This window comes from Cuculus canorus, chromosome 2 (assembly GCF_017976375.1).
Source record: "Cuculus canorus isolate bCucCan1 chromosome 2, bCucCan1.pri, whole genome shotgun sequence".
Lineage (NCBI taxonomy): Eukaryota > Metazoa > Chordata > Aves > Cuculiformes > Cuculidae > Cuculus > Cuculus canorus.
In genome coordinates this window covers 126558307-126579987 of record NC_071402.1, presented here as the reverse complement: position 1 = coordinate 126579987, position 21681 = coordinate 126558307, and the positions used below count along the sequence as shown (strand labels likewise).

Sequence of the window (21681 nt, the reverse complement as noted above, 5' to 3'; positions counted from 1 at the left end):
CAAGTGTGTTTTGATAGATTTTCTTTGCAGGTAAGGCTATAACTTGTGTCCTTAGAGTAAACAACAACTGGGTCATATAACAAGGATAGTAAAGAAAACATTTTTAATTTTTTTTTTCCCTGTTGCAAGTCAGCCTGAACTATAGCATTGTTAATTTATTAGGAAGCTGTAAAAGCAATTTGCTAAGTTTGGGCAGAGATGGAGTGTGTTTACATAAGAAGTATTAGTTTAGTAGAAGTGGGTGCGCTAAGAGTTTGGGAAGGAACTTCAAATCAAACTTCAGGAAAATGTACCAGATGGTCATGTAAAACTGAGGTGGTAGGCCAGAGATAATTTGATTTAAATTTATAATTTTTGCAGTTTTGCTTCTGTTTTAAATTTTTCATTTGCAAGTTGCAATGCGGAGAAAAACTTGCAGTGAAATTAAGTAGACTCTGAATTAACTGAAAACTGCCTTGTGGAAGTGTTGCATGATCGTTCTTTTTCCTTCTAGAAAAATGGGGTAGATGCAATCATACAGTAGTCAATTATCTTTTTTATTTTGAATTAGAATCACTTTCATTTTTTATTAAATAATGTGTTCACGTAGTCTAAATCTTTTTTAAAGGATTTTAATTTTCTGCTCTGAAATACTGTTTTGCATTTGTTTTCTGCATATGAATTGAGCAATTTTTAAATGCTTGTGCAGCATCTGTAACAGAGCCTCACATAAAAATATTTTTATGTTTGCATTGATGCAAATCTAATTTAAATACTCCAGTGTTTTAGGTTGGAAGTGATAACTAAACAAATACTTCACAATGATAGAAATGTGAAACAGGGCATGCATGAAATGTTAATGTATGGATGTGATGTATTAAAAGGGCATAGGTGTAATTTTTGGAGTGGCTTCATCATAATGGGACGATCGGAATTTGAAAGCTCTGTGTTTGAGTGCTTTCATGTAAGAAAGCATTCTGCTCTTATGGATAAATCTGAGAATGTGTTAATACAGCTTTACTTCACTCAATATCAGACGTCATCATAAAACTCTTAATTGTTGGAATTCCACAGCGTCTCCTACACTTAAAGCTGTATAAAGAGGTAGTGTTAGAGGCAGCAATAGAATGTGGAAGAAAGGAAATTTCTGATGCAATTAATTCTTGAAGCATTTTCACTGGAGCAGAAGAGGATCAAAACTGAAGTGGCAAAAACTGATTTGAAGTCTAGAGAATAGCAGTGGGACAAAATATACATGTAGTGTTTTGCAGTTAAGGAAGAGGACAATTTGTTCAGCCACAAATGTAAGGTTTGGAGGAGACAGAGGTTCAGAATGATCTTTATTTTCTTTTGTGACAGATCAGTAGATTGAGTTGACAGCATGATGTAACTGTTAGAAAGTCAAAATAGGGAAGTTTTAATGGCATTGTGCAGGGCACTCATGAGACTTGTCTGGTAGCTTTGCACGATTCTGGTTGTCCGTACTGGAAAAAGGTACAGACTGGAAGAGGTACACAGGAAATAGTTCAAGCTTGCTTCTTTCCCAATCACCTTATTATATAGGAGAGGACAAACTAACTCCTTCTTTGCTAGCTGTAAATATTTTGGCTTAAGAAGAAGGAACAGAAAGAGTTGTTTAAGGTAAAATACTTATTAATGAAGATTAAGAAAACGCTTAGGTGTCTGAACTGGGGATTTTTTGGTTGATTTCCTATTGGTACTCTGTTGAGTGATCAGGTACTTCCAGGTGGAAGGATGCAAATACCCCTGAGATATAAACTACAGTAGAGTCAACGAGATCTCTAGTGATCAGATTCATCATGAATCTCTAGGTGCACAGTGGTTTTCCTCTGCTCTTCAGCAGAGTATCCAATTTTGTGCATTAAAAGTAGATTGGCTTGTTTGCAGACATACTTGAACTGCGTGGCAAAAGATCACTGCAAGTATTGTTCTGAGCCATGACATTTACACTGCAGTAGAGTACCTTACGATATTTGTGAATTTCAGCTTTCTTCTTTGAAAATACACCTGCATATAGTGTGCCTAGGTGAAAATATGAGTGGTTGAAGAAATATGTTTATAATAGAACTTGAACCTCCCGTTTTATTGCTCCTGGATGCGTGTTCTTAGAAGTAGGGCAGAACATACAACTGGGGAGTTTCACAGCTTGACTTTATCCACTATGGCAATGTTAATTAGAGACCAGTAGCAAGGTGAAAATATGTAACATGTAAAGGGAAAGGAGAATTCAGCTTTGCAAAGGTGCTGACTATTTTCAAGTATAAGACTTGTGTGAAGAAGGGAACTTGTATAGGAAAATTTCTTGATTGATTTCCAGTTGGCCTTAGGATAATGTTATCAATGGGATAAAATAGTATAAATTTGTATAAAATTGTTCTGCACGACTTCACCTCAACTTTTCTGTGAAGAAAAGTGGCACAGTAAACTGAATTATTTTTTTGTTACATGTCACTTGCTCCTGGGTATGTAGCTGGTCTTTATGTAAGTTGTTAGAGTAACAGAATGACAAAATACTGTCTTCAGGCTCTGTCATCCTGCAACAGACAGATAATTTTGAGTCCTGTGACAGAAATACAGAGACATAAAGCTTTGATTCATTTAGAAGGGTGCACATTAGAGCTGAAAAATTAAGATACAGAGAAAGGCATACTTCAAAATCTGTACTTACTTTATTGCATCTGTTATGCTGGCATTTGGGGCTTCATAAATACTGGCATTAATTGCCTGTGTGCCTGCAGAGAATACAAGTTTCTTCATCCAGCTGTTTCTTCAGAATACCAGGGAAGATGATTGATGTGATCCAATAAGTTCAGCCTGCTTTGTAAGTTGAGTGGAGTGCAGAATGTGTCTTAAAACTTTTTGTGTTTGTACTGAAACTTTGGGTACGAAATAGTATCTTGGACTGCATATCAACTGAATGTGTTTTGCTTTCCTTTAAAAATAAGTTCTAAATAATCCTCTTATACCTGAAATACTAAAGCAGTTGAAGAACTAAGGGAGTACAGTTTTTGTTCAGCAAGATTGAAATTTCTCCTGGGGCATATGCTAGTATTCATTTAAAGTACAGTAGTCTTTGTGTGACAACAATACACTTCTAACATCTAGCTGAAAAGAACACTACAAAAAAAACCCCAAATAATATAAGTAGGCCTTTTAAAAAAGCTTTTAGTTGACTTGTACTTACACACTCCAGTTTGTGCTGTGTAGTGGTTGAAGCTTTTGCATTAAATTCCTTCTGTGTCTTACTTCAAATGCAACTGCTGCTTATAGTTTGAGGCACAATACTGTTTTTAATTTCTGTCATCTTAGAACACTTATTTTTTTCCTCACAATGGAAGCTTTTACATATATAGCCCTACTTGTCTGATTTCCTTTAAGCTATGTCTTATCGTAACTGAGTAATACACAATTTAGAGGAGAAATGGAACTGTTTTTGAAATTTGGCCTTTTAGAACTAGCTTTTAGGGAGACCAATGCAAATAATCAGCTAGAACAAAAGCGTCATATATCTAGGGCCATGTGGAAACTGTGGAAATAAATTTATTTATTTATTTGTTGGCAGCTGACAGTGGTGACATTTGGATGTTCAGCAAAGATTTACTGTACTTGTTATGTTTCTGATGAACAGTTATTTAGAAGCTGTAAAACAGCATATTAGCAATTTACTGTCAATTCATGAAGGAATTATTTGCAGACATAGGTCTACTTTTTTTTTTCTTTCTAGTTAATAGTGTGAAAATTCTTATGTTTACCTCAAAACAACCTCTGATAGCATAGCTTTTTCAATGTTGCCTGAGTTGCCTTGGAGAAGTGCAGGCATCCATAGCTGAGATGATGATGAGTGAAGGTTTCTGTCTTTCCATATAGGATCGATACGAGTTTCAGTATTTATTTAAATGTAGTATTTACATGATGTGAAAGAGCATATAGCAAAGTTCAAAGAGACTAATAGTAGTGAGCAAAGCTTTCAATCTGAATGAAGGAATAATTATAGAATCACAGAATCATTGAAGTTGGAAGGGGCTTCTTCAGATCTGGAGCAGGTTGTCCAGCACTGTGTCCACTGGGTTTTGAATATCTCTAGGAACGGACACTCCACAACTTCTAACTTCTAACTTCTGGGTAACCTGTTCCAGCGAGTCTTGGAGACAGATGACATGAATGCAGTCGAGAAATTCAAGCTGTAGATAAAGTAAACCCTTTTCATCATTAGGAAAGACTGGAAGAAGTTGCCAAGAGAAGTTTATGTAGTCTCCATCCTGGGAGGTTTTCAAGACTATACTGGGTAAAGCCCTGAGCAACATGGTGTGATCTCATAGCTATCCCTTCTTAGACCATGGGGTTGGTTTAGAGACCTTGTGGGGACCCTTCCCACTTAAGTTAACCTTTCAGAACTTGATCCAATTATTTTCCTGAATGTAGCCCTGGGAAGAAAACATTTACTTTTTAGTAATAATTTCTTTTAACTGATTACTCTCAAACAGGTGTATATGCTGTAATTCAGTAAGACATGCTACTTTTTTTAGTGGAGCATGAAAAATATTTAAGCAAAAAAAAAAAGGGGGAAAGGGATTATCTTTTAAAATAATTACATCTCCTGAGCATTTCAGAAGGCATCTTAAGCCCACCTGCCTCTTACAGCATGGCACCGATACCATAATGAAGCAGCAAATTCATTAGGTGGCTCAGACTACAGTCGAGAAATCACCATGCAGGTTTCTGCTGTCCTACTATTGGTTTGCTGCAGAAAATGTTCATCGTTGAGCTAGACCTGTGCAATTTGCACCATTATATGAGAAGCTTTTGTTTGTCAGAAAAGACATAGTCAGCATATTTGTGTATGCATGTGTATGCCTCCTCAGTTAATCATGATTTCTGCTCAAAGCTTGCATCAGTCTTTCTCTAATAAATATTACCAAGTTTTTTGATTATTTTTAACACTTGTATAGGCTCATCATCAAAGCATCAGGTTAGTGAGCATCAAGTTAAGTTAATCGCCTTTGTGCTTTACAACTGAGATCTTTGCAAACATATAAGCTAACACCATTTCCTCAGTACTGGATTTTAGTGTATCTCTTATCAATATTTTATTCTTAGTCATGAAATCTATTTATATTAAAATAAGACAACTTCTTAATTCAACTGGTTTAGGAGATGTGATGCTTTTGTTCCCTTTTTATCTTTACTGAAATAAATTTAAAATAGTGCTTTTCTTTCCAAAAGACGCAGCTGTGAGGTCCATCTGTTCATCATAAAATTTGTGTTTCATCTTTTTTTAGACAAACTTCACAGCCTGAAAGAGGTATGGCTACAGTATTTGGCATGGGGAGGATTGTTCGCTCTTCCCCAAAGCTTCTGTACCTCAAGAATCAAGAAGAAAATTGGGCAAGGAACATGGAGTTGAGCTAGGTTTGGTAAGGGTAGGGACTGCTCAAGCTTCTATTTGTAGTTATGCTAAAATAGCCCATTCTTGGCTTGCAGAGGGACTTGAAGATGATGAAGTAGAAACACGAGTAGACATTTCTAAGCATTTATGTTATTTCCTTTCAACATGCAAAAATTCAGTGAGTATAATTTGAATATCCAGAGGGGCATTCATTCTTATCGATTAGAATTTCCTTCGTTCCTTTAGTAATTCGCTACCGCATTTGCAATTTATTTTCTGATTCTGCAGTCAGTAAAGTTTGCATGCTGCAGACAGCAGCTTCCTTCATTAAGCAGTCTTACTGTCTTTCTAAAGGATATCTATTGTATTTACTGAATGAGGAAGAGGTCCTATTTAGAAAATGTGCCTATATGGTGCTTCAGTGACTGCTGCCCTGAAATATGGGAATTAAGGTGGCTATTGATAGATGTATTGGTCCGGCACTCCTTGCTTGCTAATTATTTGTCAAGTAGCTTGGATAAAACCTCACTGATGTAGATGCAAAGTGTGTGGATGCACGTAGGCATACCTTGTATGGGATTAGATAACTACTTTGTAGCCTAGCATAGAAGAGCAGGGGGGCTAAAATGCAGTTGTGCGTCACTTTATACCACTTGCTTGGAGGTATTTCTAAATGTGATCTCTTACTTAGTGAATTCAGTTGCTTGCTGTGGCAACGCAGACATGATGTTGAATGATCACTGCATAATGCTTTCCCAGAGACTTCTGTGTTAAAACCTGGCTTCTGAAGCTTACTCAAACAGTAGTAACAGGAGGCTTTGTCAGTGCTTCGTGTATTCTCAGTCAATAGCCTGTTAGTGAATTGGCTTGTTTGTACTAGCTCAAAATATTGTTTTCCTTTTCTCAGACCTAAGCTGCTGAAAATGTTGTCATTTGTAACTGGAGAGAGGAGTGGCCAATGTAGAATCGCTTTTTCTTTTTCACCTGCAGGGTGTTAAAGCATAAACCCATTTTTTAAAAAATGTGAATGCAAATGGAAAAAAATTAAGCAGATATCATTGGTTAGGGTCTGTATGAATTACAAATGAATCTTCTTTTATCGCTGCATATTGGGTGTCTTGTGAAACTTTTCTTTTGGATATATCCCTCTTGAAAAGGTTTTAAATCACACAAGAAGTTGTTTCCAAATTTCATGTAGGTTAGGAGATTTTAATTGTAACTTTCTAGACATTTTGTGAAGTACCAGCCTCACCAGTAGTCCCTGAGGTATTTATTATACCCTTCCTATCCGGATGAGTAGGTCATGTTGAAATAAATATGCATGCGTTTATTTAAATATATTATACATAATTTTCTTTTCATTGCTGTTAGTTTGTAAGCTTGGGAACTAATGAAATGAAATTGACCTAAAAAAAATCTGTACGAATTATTCACTCTGGAAAGCTTTAATTTTCCCCAGTGAGTGACACATTTGTCTTCTGTCTGCAAATCTGGAAAATTTATTTAAATGTATGCGTCCCCTTTCCTTTACATAGAATTAATGTAGACAAGAACTAGGCATTGAAAGAAATAATAAAATCAAATTTGATAGAAGAGTCACAGTTGAGAGCTTGGTGATAACCTGTCTTTTTCTTACAAGAAAGGAAAAGTTATCATGGTATCTTTTACTTCTGTTTGATCTGAATTTATTATTGTAAGGTAGAGTATCATAGAATCATAGAATAGTTTGGGTTGAAAAGGACTTAAAGATCATCCAGTTCCAAATGGAGAGGGACACATTCCACTAGATCAGGCTGTCCAAGGTCCCACCCAGCCTGGCCTTGAACATCTCCAGGAATGGGGCATCCACAGCTTCCTTGGGCAACCTGTTCCAGTGCCTCACCACTCTCATAGTGAAGAAATTCCTCGTTATGTCTAGTCTAAATCTGCCCCTCTCCAATTTAAAGCCACTCCCCCATGTCCTATCACTACAATCTTTGTGAACAGTCCCTCCCCAGCTTTCTTGTAGCCCCCTTCAGGTACTGGAAGGTTGCTATAAGGTCTCCTCTGAGCCTTCACTTCTCCAGGCTGGACAACTCTAACTTTCTCAGCCTGTCCTCATATGGAAGGTGCTCCAGCACTCTGATCACCTTCGTAGCCCTCCTCCAGGCCTGTTCCAACAGCTCCATATCCTTCTTATGTTGAGGATTCCAGAACTGGACACAGTACTCCAGATGAGGTCTGACAGGAGAGGAATAGAGGGGCAGAATCCCCTCCCTTGGTCTGCTGGTCACGCTTCTTTTGATGCAGCCCAGGATATGGTTGGCCTTGCAGGCTGCGGGCGCACATTGCCAGCTCATGTTGAGCTTCTCAACAACCAGCACCTCGAAGTCCTTCTCTGCAGGGCAGCTCTCAATCACATCATCCCCCATCATGTACTGAAATGGGGATTGCCCCGACCCAGGTGTAGGACCTTGCACTTGGCCTTGTTGAACCTCATGAGGTTCACTCAGGCCCACTTTTCTAGCCTGTCCAGGTCCCTCTGGATGACATCCCGTCCTTCCAGTGTGACAACTGCACCACTCAGCTTGGTGTCATCTGCAAACTTGCTGAGGGTGTACTCGATCTCACTGTCTATATCATTGATGAAGATATTAAACATCACTGGTCTCAGTACAGATCCTCGAGGGACACCACTTGTCATGGAGTATGTAGATTAAACCTTTGAACCATCCTTTGGTTGTCTGAAGAGCTATGTGTGAATTAGGAGGAGTTAATTCTGGCTAGTGAATTTTGCATTAGTAAGTGGGATTTCTGTATTATGCCTCAGGGTGCATGCAGTTTGCCACGCAGTTCCTTCCCTTTGCCCTTTTGATATGGGATTCAAATGACAAACTAGTTTCTCTGAATATGGGATCATATGCATAGGATTAGATTGTTCAGTGCATGTACACAGCAGACCACTATGCTCCTGCAGAGTCTTGCTTGAGGCTTTAATCTTTCATAATCAAAACATATGGTTATGAAGATGTTCTTTGAAAATTGACTGTGGAAATTAATTCCACATGTATGTATGTTCCCTGTCACCAAAGCCAGAGGGTGGAGTTGGGGGTGGTTCGTTGAAATCTCATTTTCCCTTAGGAGAGCCAGCTCAGATTCAGTTCTGTTGTCACTTTTTTCCTGAGATTCCCCTTATTTCAAACCTTGCCTCAACTTGGAGCATGTTTCTTGTGCTTAGTTTCTCCTGTTCTGTCTGGAGGCTTTTGCGAATGCATGTTTCTTGTAACGTGTGTGTTCCTAGATGGTTTTGTTTACCAGTGTAGTCAACTATGCCTGTCTCGTGCTGTCTTTGCAAAGGCAAATCCTTTTGTGTTGTGATGAGAATTTAAAATTTTACCTGGATGTGTATTCGAATATAGAAAAAGGCTTCTCTTCAGAGAGAGGAGGTGGTGCATGGTAGAGCTCTCAAAGTTAGTATATTTTTACCAGTTTCTCCTAAAAGATAGGACGAGAGACACAAGAGAGACTTGGTTAATTTTCCACTGAAGGAAAAGCACTCATTTGCTTTTATTGGACACCCAAGTATTCAACAATAAGGAGCACTCCTGACAATCTTGTTTATGCAGTTTGTTCACTGTAATCCTCGGGTTTTGTATGCCTGACATAAATGTAAGTCCTACAGGTCCCCTCCCTGCCCCTCAAAGTAAGCTCTGTTGACATTTCAAAGACACATTTGCCAGAGAGGAGATGGGAGGCTCCAAAGGCAATTTTTGATGGAGCGTTTAGATTTGGTAGTCTCTAAACTCCTTAGTTCTGTCTGTTTCTTGCTTGGTAGGACCTGATCTTTTAAGTGAAACTTTCCTACGTGAGTACTTACATCTTCGGCTTTCATTGCTGCTGCTCAAAGATAATATACTTTTCTAAGAGAGCTAAGGTGGCTTTGCCCCAGGAAAGAAAAAAGTGAAATTGTTTTAGAGACATTTACTTGAAATTCCATGTGTATCTACATTATTCTGAAAGATTATAATGATTAAGACTGGAAACAAAGTATCTCCTGCTGTTTGTATTTTAATAAGATTTTTTTCCCTAGACTTGAATAAACAAAAGCCTGTTGAACAGACACATAAAAAGAGGGTCTATAATGCATTTACCGAGCTATGTAGGTCAATATGTTGCTTATACTTTCAAAGCTCTTTTCACTTGTGAGCAAATACTAGCATTTTGCATTAAATGAGAATTATGTTTGAAGCTGGTCCATAGCTTGTGTAATAGATGTAAAGCACTGAAATTAAAGTGCTTCATCTAGTCTGTCACAAAAAGTACTCGTTTGATGTGGTCTATTCTTTTAATATAAACTAGCTGACATAATTCCTCCTGGAAGATGCTCTTGATGACACTTTGAAAAATAACATTTGGTCACGTTATGAAATTTTTTTGCCAGGTAAATGCAAACACTATTTATAGCTAAGAAGCCTCTTGCTATGATGGCTTTGACATGAAAGAAGGCATCTATTAGATGCACAGCAATAGGCAGCTGTTTCTGAAAACAGCTGGTTTTGGTTTTAATCACCTGGGATGCAAGTCTGCCTTTGTGAATTTTTTGACTCTGTGTGTTGATAAAAATGTTTGCTTCTTTCCAAAAGTGCTAAAATGTGCTTAACTAGTTTCGATGCTAGCATTTGTGAAACCTTTATTAAATAAAATATTCATTTGAACATACTCTGCCTAGCTGTACAAAAGTTTGAAAGTCATTCTTGTGAAGCCTAAAGTTGCTAATAACATTTTCTTCTTGATGATAAAGTTTTTATGTATGGATTTTGTTTTTCAGTTTGATTATGCCAAGATAGGCAGAATTCTGAAAGGGTTGAGTCAGGAACAGCTTATAAACATGGAGATATATAAGAGACGTCTTTATTATGCATGCCTCTGTCAACATCAAGTGCTGAAATTGCAACTGGTAGTTGAGATGCATGCTTTGACCTGAAGGAAACTTTATATTTTTACTCAGAATATTTATAAGAACAGTAAAGAAAGCTCATCATTATAACACTTGCACTATTTATACAACACTTGGTACCCTACGAAAATTGGCTAGAAACATCTGTCTGCTTCTGCAAATACCATAGTTTGCATGACTGCGTTAAGAGTCAAGAATCTGTAACTGGGAATTGAGAAAACATGAAACAAGACAGTTGAAGTAGTCAAGATGTAGGACATACCTAGTCTGAGGAAGTTATGAAGTGTTTACAGGTTGATTTGGTGACTTTATGTAATGTGTGATTACTAACAGGATTTTGTCTCTTAAAGTAGAAATAATATTGCTTCAAAATCTGAAAGCATAAAGTAAGTGTCATTTTTCCCTCCTACTCATGGTTTCACAGAATACTCACTTTTTGAAAGTGGGATGTATGGTTAAAACATATTTTTTTTAAATGCAGTCTTTTGACACACACTACGGTAGTTAAAATCTGGCACAGAAGAGGATTTGTTGAGAAGTCAGTTCTACTTGACTGAATGGACAGAAATTTTTTTCTTGGGATGAAATTTTCTAGGAAGAATTGAAATTAGAAAGTAGGTGTTAAGAAATGCTGTTTGTTCTGTTACTGCACAGTGATTCATAATAGCTTTCATTATAAAGGAATGAGGAAAGTGAAGGGTAAATTCCTGTGTGGGAGGAGGGGCATAAAAGGCTTTCTAATTCTCTGGATATATGCTGCTGTGCAACCTGCGGAGCACTGCAGTACACAATGGTAGTTCTAATGTTTTTTAGCTCATTGGGGATCTCAACGGAAGATTTATTTTTATTTATTGCACCTGCGTATGTGTGTGTTTGTACATGGACATGTAACTCAGCAGGAGTTTAAAAGAATACAGTTAAAACCAAGAATAGTGTAGGTTATTCACTGCTATCATAATACTACAGGATAAGAATATAATAGGTTGGAAAACAGTGAAAGAATGACCATTTACTTTGCGAAGGACATCATAACTTGTCTCTTGTGGTGCTCCCTTTTGTGCTTAGCCTAAGCTGACACTTGTTCATCACTATACACTCAGGGCTAACTGATGTAATCCCTGTTAAAGGCTGCTGCACATGCTCCTAAATGTGCAAGAACTCTGTAGTATGTGAACGTGCTGAACTTGTTGTCTAACATAAAAGATTTGGTTTGTTCAATTTTACCTTAAATGGAAGGGCTGAAGCATGCAGTTACAAAACAAATTCTCATCACTCTCCTCAGTGACTTCATGGGACAAGACAGCTGGGATGGTGGGATTTTCCGAGTTTTTCTTGAGCACCCAGGTTGCTGTGATTCTCTCTGAGTCCGTAGATAGCAAGGGAAATCTCCTCTGAGGGTACTGAGCAGGCACAATAGATTTTGCATTGTATTATAGGATTTACTTCTCACTGCAGTGTGTTGTGATGCCAGGTTGGCGTTAGCATCTGCACCGTCTACACTTTGCGTTGGAGTGTAATAAGTCAGAACTGGTTGTAGAGGAGTGCTGGGGATGGACAGAAGTGTCTCCAGGGTAAGAGCTTCCTTGGAAGCAGATTTTTGATTAAAAATAATTGCTTTGGAACTATGTGTTCATTTTTAAACCAGTGACATCTGCATATACAAACATTGTAAAACTTGTAGTTGGTTAAAGTGTGTGTGAAGGCTAAAGGCTTCTCTGAAAGAGATTAAATGAATGAGTGTATTTATTTACAAATAAATGAATTTTATTGTATGCAGGAGATTACGCATGGTTTATACGTCGTTTATACTTGTTTATTTTTTTCAATCTTTAAGTAGTAGTGAATCTTGAAAGGAATGTGCTGGGCCTGGATTTAAGTTGATTGTGGTCATAAGGATTTGGACAGCTACTTTATTTCCATCTTTCAAACAATTCTTTTTCCCTTCTGTCTACTTGCTTTCAGTAGATGTATTTGGCTGAGGTTAATATTAGGGTGTTTCCCAGAGCTTTTTTTATTTCTGTAAACCTAGTTTGATCAGTACTTAATTTTTTGTTTTTCTTCTGTCAGCAGCCATGCAGCAGGTCTTGGATAACCTTACTGATCTACCAACATCGACAGGCGCTGAAGAAATAGACCTGATTTTTCTTAAAGGAATTATGGAAAACCCTATTGTAAGATCACTTGCAAAGGTATTTAAACTTTCTGCTCCGCATAGAATCTCAAATTATTTTAACTCTTATTAAACTACTGTGTGAACACTGAGTATGGATTGAGATATTAAAAATGGCTTTTGTGTATGGTATGTTGTATTAAAACACTTGAAGGAGTTTTTTGAAGGTGAAGATTTGATATAATGTAATGTCTGTGCACACTGATTTGTTATAGGGAAGATTCTAGAGGAAGAAGAAAAATACAGAGACTCCAGAAATATGGTAACATTGCTTATGAAGAAGATGTCAAAATATTGAAATTAGAAGCAGTGGTTTTAATATAGTCTTGTGACCGTTGTTGTGTGCAAAACCCATATGTCTTCTGACTTTTAGTGGTTTTGCCAAAAATGAGAAGTCAGAGCAATAACCTCCTTTCCCCCATGGCGTAAACAAGTTTTCTTTTAGCCAAAATGACTTTTTGATCAGCCCAGTGAAATATTCTTTCCGTGCTGTTTTTTGGATCTCAGAGTAATGCTGGTACCTTTCATTGTCAGCTTTCTGAGACGCGGGCTATCCTCAGTTTTGGTCTTGCATTATGAAAATCTTCTATTTGTAGATGGTAGCAATCAATTGTAAATATGTAATGTAATATTTACAAAAAACCTTTGGAGTCAATATGGCACAGCACTTATATTCTTTCCTAATTTTACTTAATAAAAATAAGCTGCTTTCATGAGGAAAGAACAGTTAACTTAAAAGTAGCTGTCTCTTTAATATGAATAGACATCTGAAAGCGGTGCCCTCTGGGCAGCCTTGAAATACTCTGTGCAGTTAAAGGATTTTGTGCAGGGTTTTTGCTCAGTATAAGAATTTGGAAAGGAAAATTGCTTGTAAGAATTCATATAAGAATTTACTTCTGTTTTGCTGTCCAAAAGAATTGGTTGTAAGTGTAAGATATTGCATAGTAATAAACTTAGAAATAATGGAAATGTCTTACTTATCTGCTGGTGAGATGACTGTAGAGGGAGAGATTTGTGGATCAAATTTACTAGAGTAAGTAAAAGCTTTTTCTTACTTAGGGTTGTTTCCAACTTCAGTATCTGCTGCATACGTCATCTTTAGTTTAATATTTATCATGAAGAAAATGTTGATTGCAAAGCATTTTTTCTTATCAAGAAGGAGTGCTTTAATGGCCAATTACAATTATGTGGAATTTAATGACTAGCAAATATAAAAAATTGCCTGTAAGGGAAACGGATTCTTAACTATAAACTTGCTTTATCTAGAATTCTGAAATGTTTTAATTGTGTTCATCTGTCACGATCACACTCATATTTTCTTTTGTAATTATTTTGGAATGAAAACCAAAAACTCAATCCTAACCAGCAGAGCTAAATAAGGACAAGATTAAAAGGACAGCATATTTCATGAAGTATATATAGTTCATATGTATCCGTTTGTCTCCAAAAATACGTGAAACTTGTTTTTCTATTAGAAGAGCTCTTTTAAACAGAATAGACAATTCTCAGGACCCCCTGAAATGGTCAGATTCTTTTAGCAGATTCATTTTGGATCAGGCCAGAACTGTAATTTTTTTTTTTTTATTTTCCTTTATTAGTCAGTTATTAAGAATAATCAATATCTAAAGTGTCCCAGAAAAGTCAAAAAGAGACTTAGGGAAATGTGCCATGAGCCATACAAGCCTAGTTTTTCTTTTCAGTTATTAAAAAAAATGAAGGCAATCAATAAGTGTAGTAGTTAGCTTATAATATTTTGAAATGCAAAGTTTAGCCAATCTTTTAAAATTGTGTTAATTTCATGCTTTTTCCATCGAGAATAAAGGCATCAAGGTAGAAATTACAGATCTTTTCTGTGATAGGGTTCTTTTACTGTAACTTGCCATTCTTCAGTAGGCGGTAGAGGAAAGGGGAAATAACTGTAAAATGTATTTTCCTGTCATTAACTGACATCTATAGAATCATAGAATGGTTTGGGTTGGAAGGGACCTCCTCAGATCATCTAGTTCAACCCTCCTGCAATAAGCAGGGACATCTTCAATAGACAGATTGCTCAGAGCCCTGTCCAACCTGACCTTGAATGTTTCAAGGGATGGGGCATCTGCCATCTCTCTGGGCAACCTGTTCCAGTGTTTCACCACCCTCATTGTAAAAAAGTTCTTCCTTATATTCAGTCTAAATGTACTTTCTTTTATTTTAAACTCGTTTCCCCTTGTCCAGTCACAACAAGCCCTGCTAAAAAGTTTTTCCCCCTCTTTCTTATAAGCCCGCTGTAAGTACTGACGTCTGCCATAAGGTTTTCCTGGAGCCTTCTCTTTTCCTAGCTGAACAGTCCCAAGTCTCTCAGCCTGTATTCTTGGGAGAGGTGTTCCACCCCCCCCCCAATCATTTTTATGGCCCTCCTCTGGACCTGCTCCAACAGGTCCATGTCTTTCCTTTGCTGAGGTTTACGTTCAATCCTAACTAGCCTTTAGAATGGTTATGCTTCTTGAGAAGTGTTGTTAAATTTGGAATATGCATGAATTTTACTCAGTATTGCTACTGAACTATTTTGTCAGAATTCTTTTCTCCTAGCTTGTTAACTTTTTGTTTGAAACTCAAAACTTTATCTTATTTTCTGCAGTAACACTATTACTTTTTTTTATTGTAGCGTAGTCTACAGAATATATACATACCAGGTGAATGCTAACCCAGATCAAGGAAGCATTTTAGGAGTAGCCTATAAACATTGAGTCCAGTATTTAGGATGTCAGATTGTTGGAGACAAAAGCCCTTACATTTGGCAGGTGTAATAATTATTGAATGAATCAAAAGGTGCAATTCAGTATCACTGTTTCTAAAATGATGACTTGAAAAAAAAAAAAATTGCAATATCTAAGTTAGCTATTCCTTTTTTAGTTTTTAAAAAAAATTATTCCTGCCACTCCATACCTGCTATTCCCCGACATATTGCAGGATCAGAGGTTGTTGACTGATAAACTTTCTTTAGCCCAGTATATACATGGCCTTGATTTTGGGTTGAAGCTCTGAGGATATTTGTATTTAGATTATAATCTGTGTCGGTAGTAGTATTGTAGAGAAAATGAATGAGAGAGAAGCTAACCCATATTCTTTGACCTTATAAAAGTTTTACAGTTGGAGTATGCTTAAAAGTCAATACATTTGTGTTTTTACTTGGTATAAAAGAAGTAAACTTTAAAGGGAGTATATTGTTTACTGTATGTATTATGTATGAAATAGCATTCCCCTATTAAAGAGAATGTGTGTAGGTGCCAAGCTTCCTATGACTTCGGTAATCATGGTCATTTGACTTGTACATGTTGGTGCTGGGAAGTGTTTGAAATGTCTTTGTCTGCATTAAGTTAGCCTTCCCGGTGTTTGATTGTCAGTCCTGCAGACATACGGTTTCATAGATATGAGGTAGGATTTAATATCTAGGTGTTTTCAGGAAACAAAGTTTCCTGGGCTTAGTGAAATTTTATTTTAACGTCTGTTTTAAAGCACTATTAAGAAAGTAGATGTGTGTGTATATCTTCATATTATATATATATACGGGAAATATATATAGGTGCTATATCAGTTATATATCCAAATATATCAGTTATTTGCTGTCTTTTTGCATGCCAATGCATTTATTCTCTTTTGAACTTCTTGTTGCTATGGTGTTGTAAATAACACTTAATTGAGTGGATTGCATATCTTCGTTATTTTAGGCCTCATCTTATTCCCCAGTTTTATGACGCAGCAGTACCTGTAGTAAATAAGTGAAACATCTGGATTTGTGAGATGTTTCTCTTGCAGGTCAAAACTTTTACCCTTCAATGGATTTGTCTGCAATGTTGAGGAAAGGATTATGTCTGCAGCAATAGCTCTAGGAAGAGATTAAAAGTTAGCACAGAATCACAGAATGATTGAGGTTAGAAGGTGCCTCTGGAGAGCATCTGGCCCAATCCCCTGCTCAAGCAGAGTCACCTGGAGATGGCTGCCCAGCACCAGGTCCAGATGGCTTTTGGATATCTCCAAAGAGGGAAACTTCACCTTCTCTGGGCAAACTGTGCCAGTACTCAGTCACCCTCGTGATGGAAAAAGTGTTTCCTGATGTTCAGACAGAGCCTCCTGTATTTCAGTTTGTGCCCATTGTGCTGGTCACTGGGCTCCACTGAAAAGACCCTGGCTTCATCCTCCTTGTACCTTCCCTCAGGTTTTTCTGTGCATTGATGAAATCCCGCCTGAGCCATCTGCTCCTGAGGCTGAGCAGTCCCAGCTCTCTCAGCATTCCCTCAAATGTGAGGTGCTCCAGTCTCTCCATCATCTTTGTGGCCCTTCTCTGGGCTGTCTCCTGTATGTCCAGAACTGTACACAATATTCTGGGTGGGCCTTGCCAGTGCTGAGTAGAGCTTGATCTTCTGGCAACACTCTTCTTAATGCAACCCAGGATGCTGTTGGCTGCATTTGCTGCAGACTTTTCTTTAGCATTTCCTTTAGTTTAGACTTCCCTTTAAAATTTGCTCTTTTGAATGTGCTTGAATGGGAGATGCCTGAGGTAAGTGCTTCTCCTGCAGACTTTTTTTTTTCCTGAGCAGATCTCATAGTTCCTTTTTTTCTTCTTCTTCCTCTAGAAGGCATAATTGTACTGGATGCTGAAGCGGAAAAGATCTGAGTTGCTTTACTGTTCAGAGAGGGCTGTTGGGTGTGTATAGCCTAGAGGTTGTAGGGAATAAGGACATACAAGCATCTTTGACAGGTGCTGCTTATGAAGTTTGTTGGGTCATGTAGTTAAGCACGTAAAATCCTTCAGCAATTACAAAACTACAATATACAGATTATACTATATGTATTTTTTCTGACTTTCCTGTTAAAGGTTGCACCAAGAAATTATTTAAAAGTTTTATAAATTGGAACTAATTGAACCATATTTACAGTGTAGTCTCATATTTAATCTTACAGGCTCATGAGCGACTGGAAGATTCTAAACTTGAGGCTGTCAGTGACAACAACCTGGAGTTGGTGAATGAAATTCTTGAAGACATAAGTCCATTAGTAAATAAAGATGAAAATATTGCAGAATTGGTTGGAATACTCAAGGAGCCTCATTTTCAGGTGCCACCTTTTTACTGTATATTACCAACTTACTGTATCAGTGTCCACATATGGATCTAGAAATAATAATGAAACAAAATCTGACCTGTAGCAAACTTTAATATGTAGGATTTCACTCTGAATGAAAGTGCAGGGAACGTGTGGAGTTACGAATGAGCACAATTTTATTCTTTGGTATCACCTCAAGAATATCTTCACTCGCATTAAAATCCACTGGAGTTTCGTTCTGAATCTTGGACAAACGTTTACTGCCTATATGACTAGAGTTTCTATAACAATTCTCTGAAAGCTTCATTCTTAGCATTTCTAGGTGGTCTCAGTTCTCGATACTGACCATTCTGCATTTTGGCTCAGCTCTTGGCGTTCGTACTCACGTGTAATATGTAGAGTTGGCAGCGTGAATAAATGTGATTCTTCTGTAATGTGATCTGCACTCGGCTTAAGTTGAAACTAATAGCTCTCACTCTTGCTGTACTTCACATAAGTGAAGTTTTGACATGCTTGTCAAAAGTAGATGTTTTTCCATAGCTGCTATTCTATTACCAGCTTCCATACTGACCCTTGAAGATTAGGGTTTGTAAATTCTTGGTAGATACTGGTCTTACTGGGCAGGCTTCAGCTATCTTTAGTACTTAGCTATAGGTATCCTGTAGAAGAACATAAGCAAACCTTTTGCCACAGTATAAAAGTGCTTCTTTTTGCAGACAGGTATAGAGTCATAGACATTTTTTCAGTATATAAGTTTAAGCACCCTTTTTTCCCCCCTAACTTTTTGGATATACATTATACAAACATAGCAATGAGGTGCATTACCATTTAACAGATAAACACTGTAAATGCTGTCAAGCTGTATTGTGGCCTGTTAGAAGAGGCTGTACTTCAAGAGCTCTGCTTTTGAAGTAGTAGCTGTTCTGAGTGCTGGCAGTTCCTCTGCCTCTTCTGAAGAGCAGTATGTTGGCCTCCTTTGTGCTCTTGTTTACTCAGAAGGACATCATAGCTAAGGAGTTAAAGACTATGATTTGAAGACTTACTGGTGAGTAAACCTGCAAATCAGTCTTTGATCCCTTAGCAGCAATTCATACTGGAAAACAATAGGATGAGTTTGGAGGAATTGGTGGTTCCAATGTAGAAAGATTGGAATTGGAGACCAAGTCTACAGTGACAGATCTGATGAGGATCCATGGTGTTAGAGAAACTAAAGCTGACCAGTCAAAGAGGATGAATCAGAAGATGGAAAGGACTTAAGTGAAGTGCTGGAGTAAACTGAAGGCACTGTAATGATGACCCCTGGAGAGAGATGGCGAAGACCAGAGACCAGTTGGGCAAATAATCTTTGTGGTGGAGACTGGAAGTGGCCTGTAGGAGGCTGAGATCAAGTAAGAATTTTAATTAGGATGAATAGTCAATACTAAGGCAAAGCGATCTTAGCTTGCCTCCTAGGCAGATCTAATTTATATGGTTATTTTCCCCACATAATCATGACTCCTTACCAGCTCTCACGATTTCTCCAAGTTCTTAAATGTTTTTCTCAATTCTCTGGAACAGCCTTTAAAAGTCTCATTTTTTCACATGTACCTTAGAGACCTGTAACTCATTTAAGTTCTAATTTTTAAACAGTGTTATCAGAGAAGATTAGCACATATTTAGTGCTTGAAAGAGGAACAGAAATATTTTAAGTACTTTAGAGGCCTGAAGTTTTAGGAAAGGAGTCCTAAATATATTGTTCTGCTCTTGCGTATACCCTCCAGCCCCCGTTTCACAATGTAATTGCTCTATTGGATCACAGTTGGGGAAATAGTTACCATATAGGGCAGGCAATGCTTCATAACTTGTGCTGAGATTTTTTTTAGGAAAAACAAGCTTTGAATTTGAACTTGGCTTCAACACTGTAGAGAGAGCCTAGAACGCTTAGTGTTTCTTTTGTTTATTGAATTTTTAATTACTTGTTTTAAATTCTTTTTTTTTTAGCCTGTCCAGTACATACAGCCACAGGGAGGTACTGCAGAGAAGTCAGCATGCTCTTAAGTTTGTGGATGTCTTTATGACAATATTTCTTTTGCACAAAGAAGCCACCCTGTCTGCCACAGGACTGTATGTCCATCGTGGAGTATCTCTCATGATAAGCATAGAGTTCTTTATAAATGCCTTATTCCAGCAACATTACCATTTTTTTCCATGAGAACTGTTCTACAGTTATCCAGCCTTGGCTAGTGGGCTGGTCCTGTTTGCATATGTGGTGTGGAGGAAACTTTGAATCGGTTTGTTGTTACTGATTATTCAGTCCATGTTGTTTTACAGACTTTGGCAGGGTTTTTAGAAGTGTTCTAGCACCGGTATGGGAAAGGTCAGATGCCAGGGAAGCTCTGGAGCTGCAGGAGCACAGGATATGATTTTATTCAATACCATAAGAAAGAATCAAGTAAAGTACGTGCAACTATATTTCTCAAGTCACTCAACTGTATTACTGAAATAAGAAACTGTGAGCAACCTAAAGTGGGGTAGTCCAACAGTGGATATGGACACTGTTGCCAGCTGGCTTTGTGTAAGTGTTCTTCAGGACTTTGCCTGGCTGGAAACAGTCTCCAAAACTGCTATAGATTCATGAGTTTCAGAACTGAGGGTTAGGTATGGGAACGTAATCTTTTAACCATGGCTTGTTTTAAGAAAACCAATAAACTACTTTTCTTAAACTGTTCTATAGCTGTGGGCAGCAAGGTACAGTCCCTGAGAGTATTTCTGTTACTCAGCCATCACGTAAATAGCAGGGAAAAGATTTTGTGATTGAGAGATGGCTGAGTAATAGTTGAAAGAATGAATGCTTATCCATAAAACTGAGTGAATAAATAGGATCAGAATATGGTATGAGATCAGGTTTAAGAACTGAAGGATCTCATAGAGCATGTTAATTTGAAAAGGATGACACAGTTAGCTTAGTAGTCTTTGGTTTTTTTACTGTGGATTGGATTATCATCCATAAATTATATGACTATTAAGGGCAGAGGGCTGTGCAAGCATGGTTATGCACAGAAGTCCATGAGGAATCTAGTAGTTTGTGGCCAGAAAGTTTGGCAACAATTTGTTCTAACATGTGAACAAAAGAGAAAACTAGAAGTAGCATACTGGTGTATCTGCCTGGTTTTGTTGGTGGTGATGTGTTAAAATGTGTAGTTGATGATAGTTGGTTTCATTTTGGAAATGTAGAAAGATCCAAAAATGTTGCTTGCAAACACTGGCAGACAGAGATCTGTTCTCCTGCTTTCTGGATTGGATGTGTCTTGGATAATGAACCATTAGAAATTGCTACCATCTGACAGCTGTTTGATTGAAATAAATGTTTGGTTTTCCTATTTAATTTGATTTGGTTCTGTCCACAGTATGAAAGCAGCCACAATAAGCATTCTTAATGGCAAGGGCATAATCGGTGAATTAGTACTTCCTTCTAATATCAACAGGGTCATAGTGTGATGGAGAGATTAAGATGACTGTTCAGATTTGTGACGCTTTGAGGCCTTGCATATCAAGTTAGTACTACACTAATACAATTGCACAGCTTTTAGGTTAGAGGTGGCTTACAGAAGGACGGAGCAGACTGCATAGCAAATGTGTTCACTTGCTCTGTTCCTAGTAGTTTACTGTCTTCCTCTGGCACATGGGTGCATAATCAGTGATAGACCCTATGGTGCCCTGCCCCTGGTGTCCTCTCTAGCTACTTATTTGACACCAGTCGGTGGTCTAGCTTAAGACCATATCTCATCAGGTTACTGTTTGAAACAAAGCTATGTTATTTTAGGTCTAGGAGGCATCATCTCTGCTTTTTCTCTTCCTTTTCCTGTATCTGTCAGTGAGATTCTGTGCTACATGATGCTTGATCTTGAACTACCATATATGGGGCTATAAGGTATCCCTTTTCTTCTTCAGAACAGAAAGTCTCCACTGTCTAATTTCACAAGTTTGATCTAATCTTAACTGTATGTATTCTTATAAATCTTTTCATCAAATCTTGAAGTATCTTGTATGAGAAATTCAGGCTTAGATTGCTGCCTTGGCTTCCAAAGATTATTATATTTATTTGGATCGCCTCCTTTTACTCTA

General features: G+C 37.6%; 1 protein-coding gene across 3 annotated transcripts in view; it reads left to right on the top strand.

The window, feature by feature from the left end:
* The window catches only part of PALS2 (protein associated with LIN7 2, MAGUK p55 family member), a 60120-nt gene that overhangs the window by 19629 nt on the left and 18810 nt on the right, over positions 1 to 21681 (top strand). Inside the window, exons 2-3 of one of the 3 annotated variants that reach the window (XM_054059263.1) lie at positions 12393 to 12511; positions 17437 to 17589. In XM_054059263.1, coding sequence (XP_053915238.1) covers positions 12395 to 12511; positions 17437 to 17589 — 270 coding nt within the window. In that variant the 5' untranslated portion in view covers positions 12393 to 12394. Of the gene's footprint in view, positions 1 to 12389; positions 12512 to 17436; positions 17590 to 21681 lie in introns of all 3 variants that reach the window. The other 2 variants (XM_054059264.1, XM_054059265.1) reach the window with 2 other exon arrangements.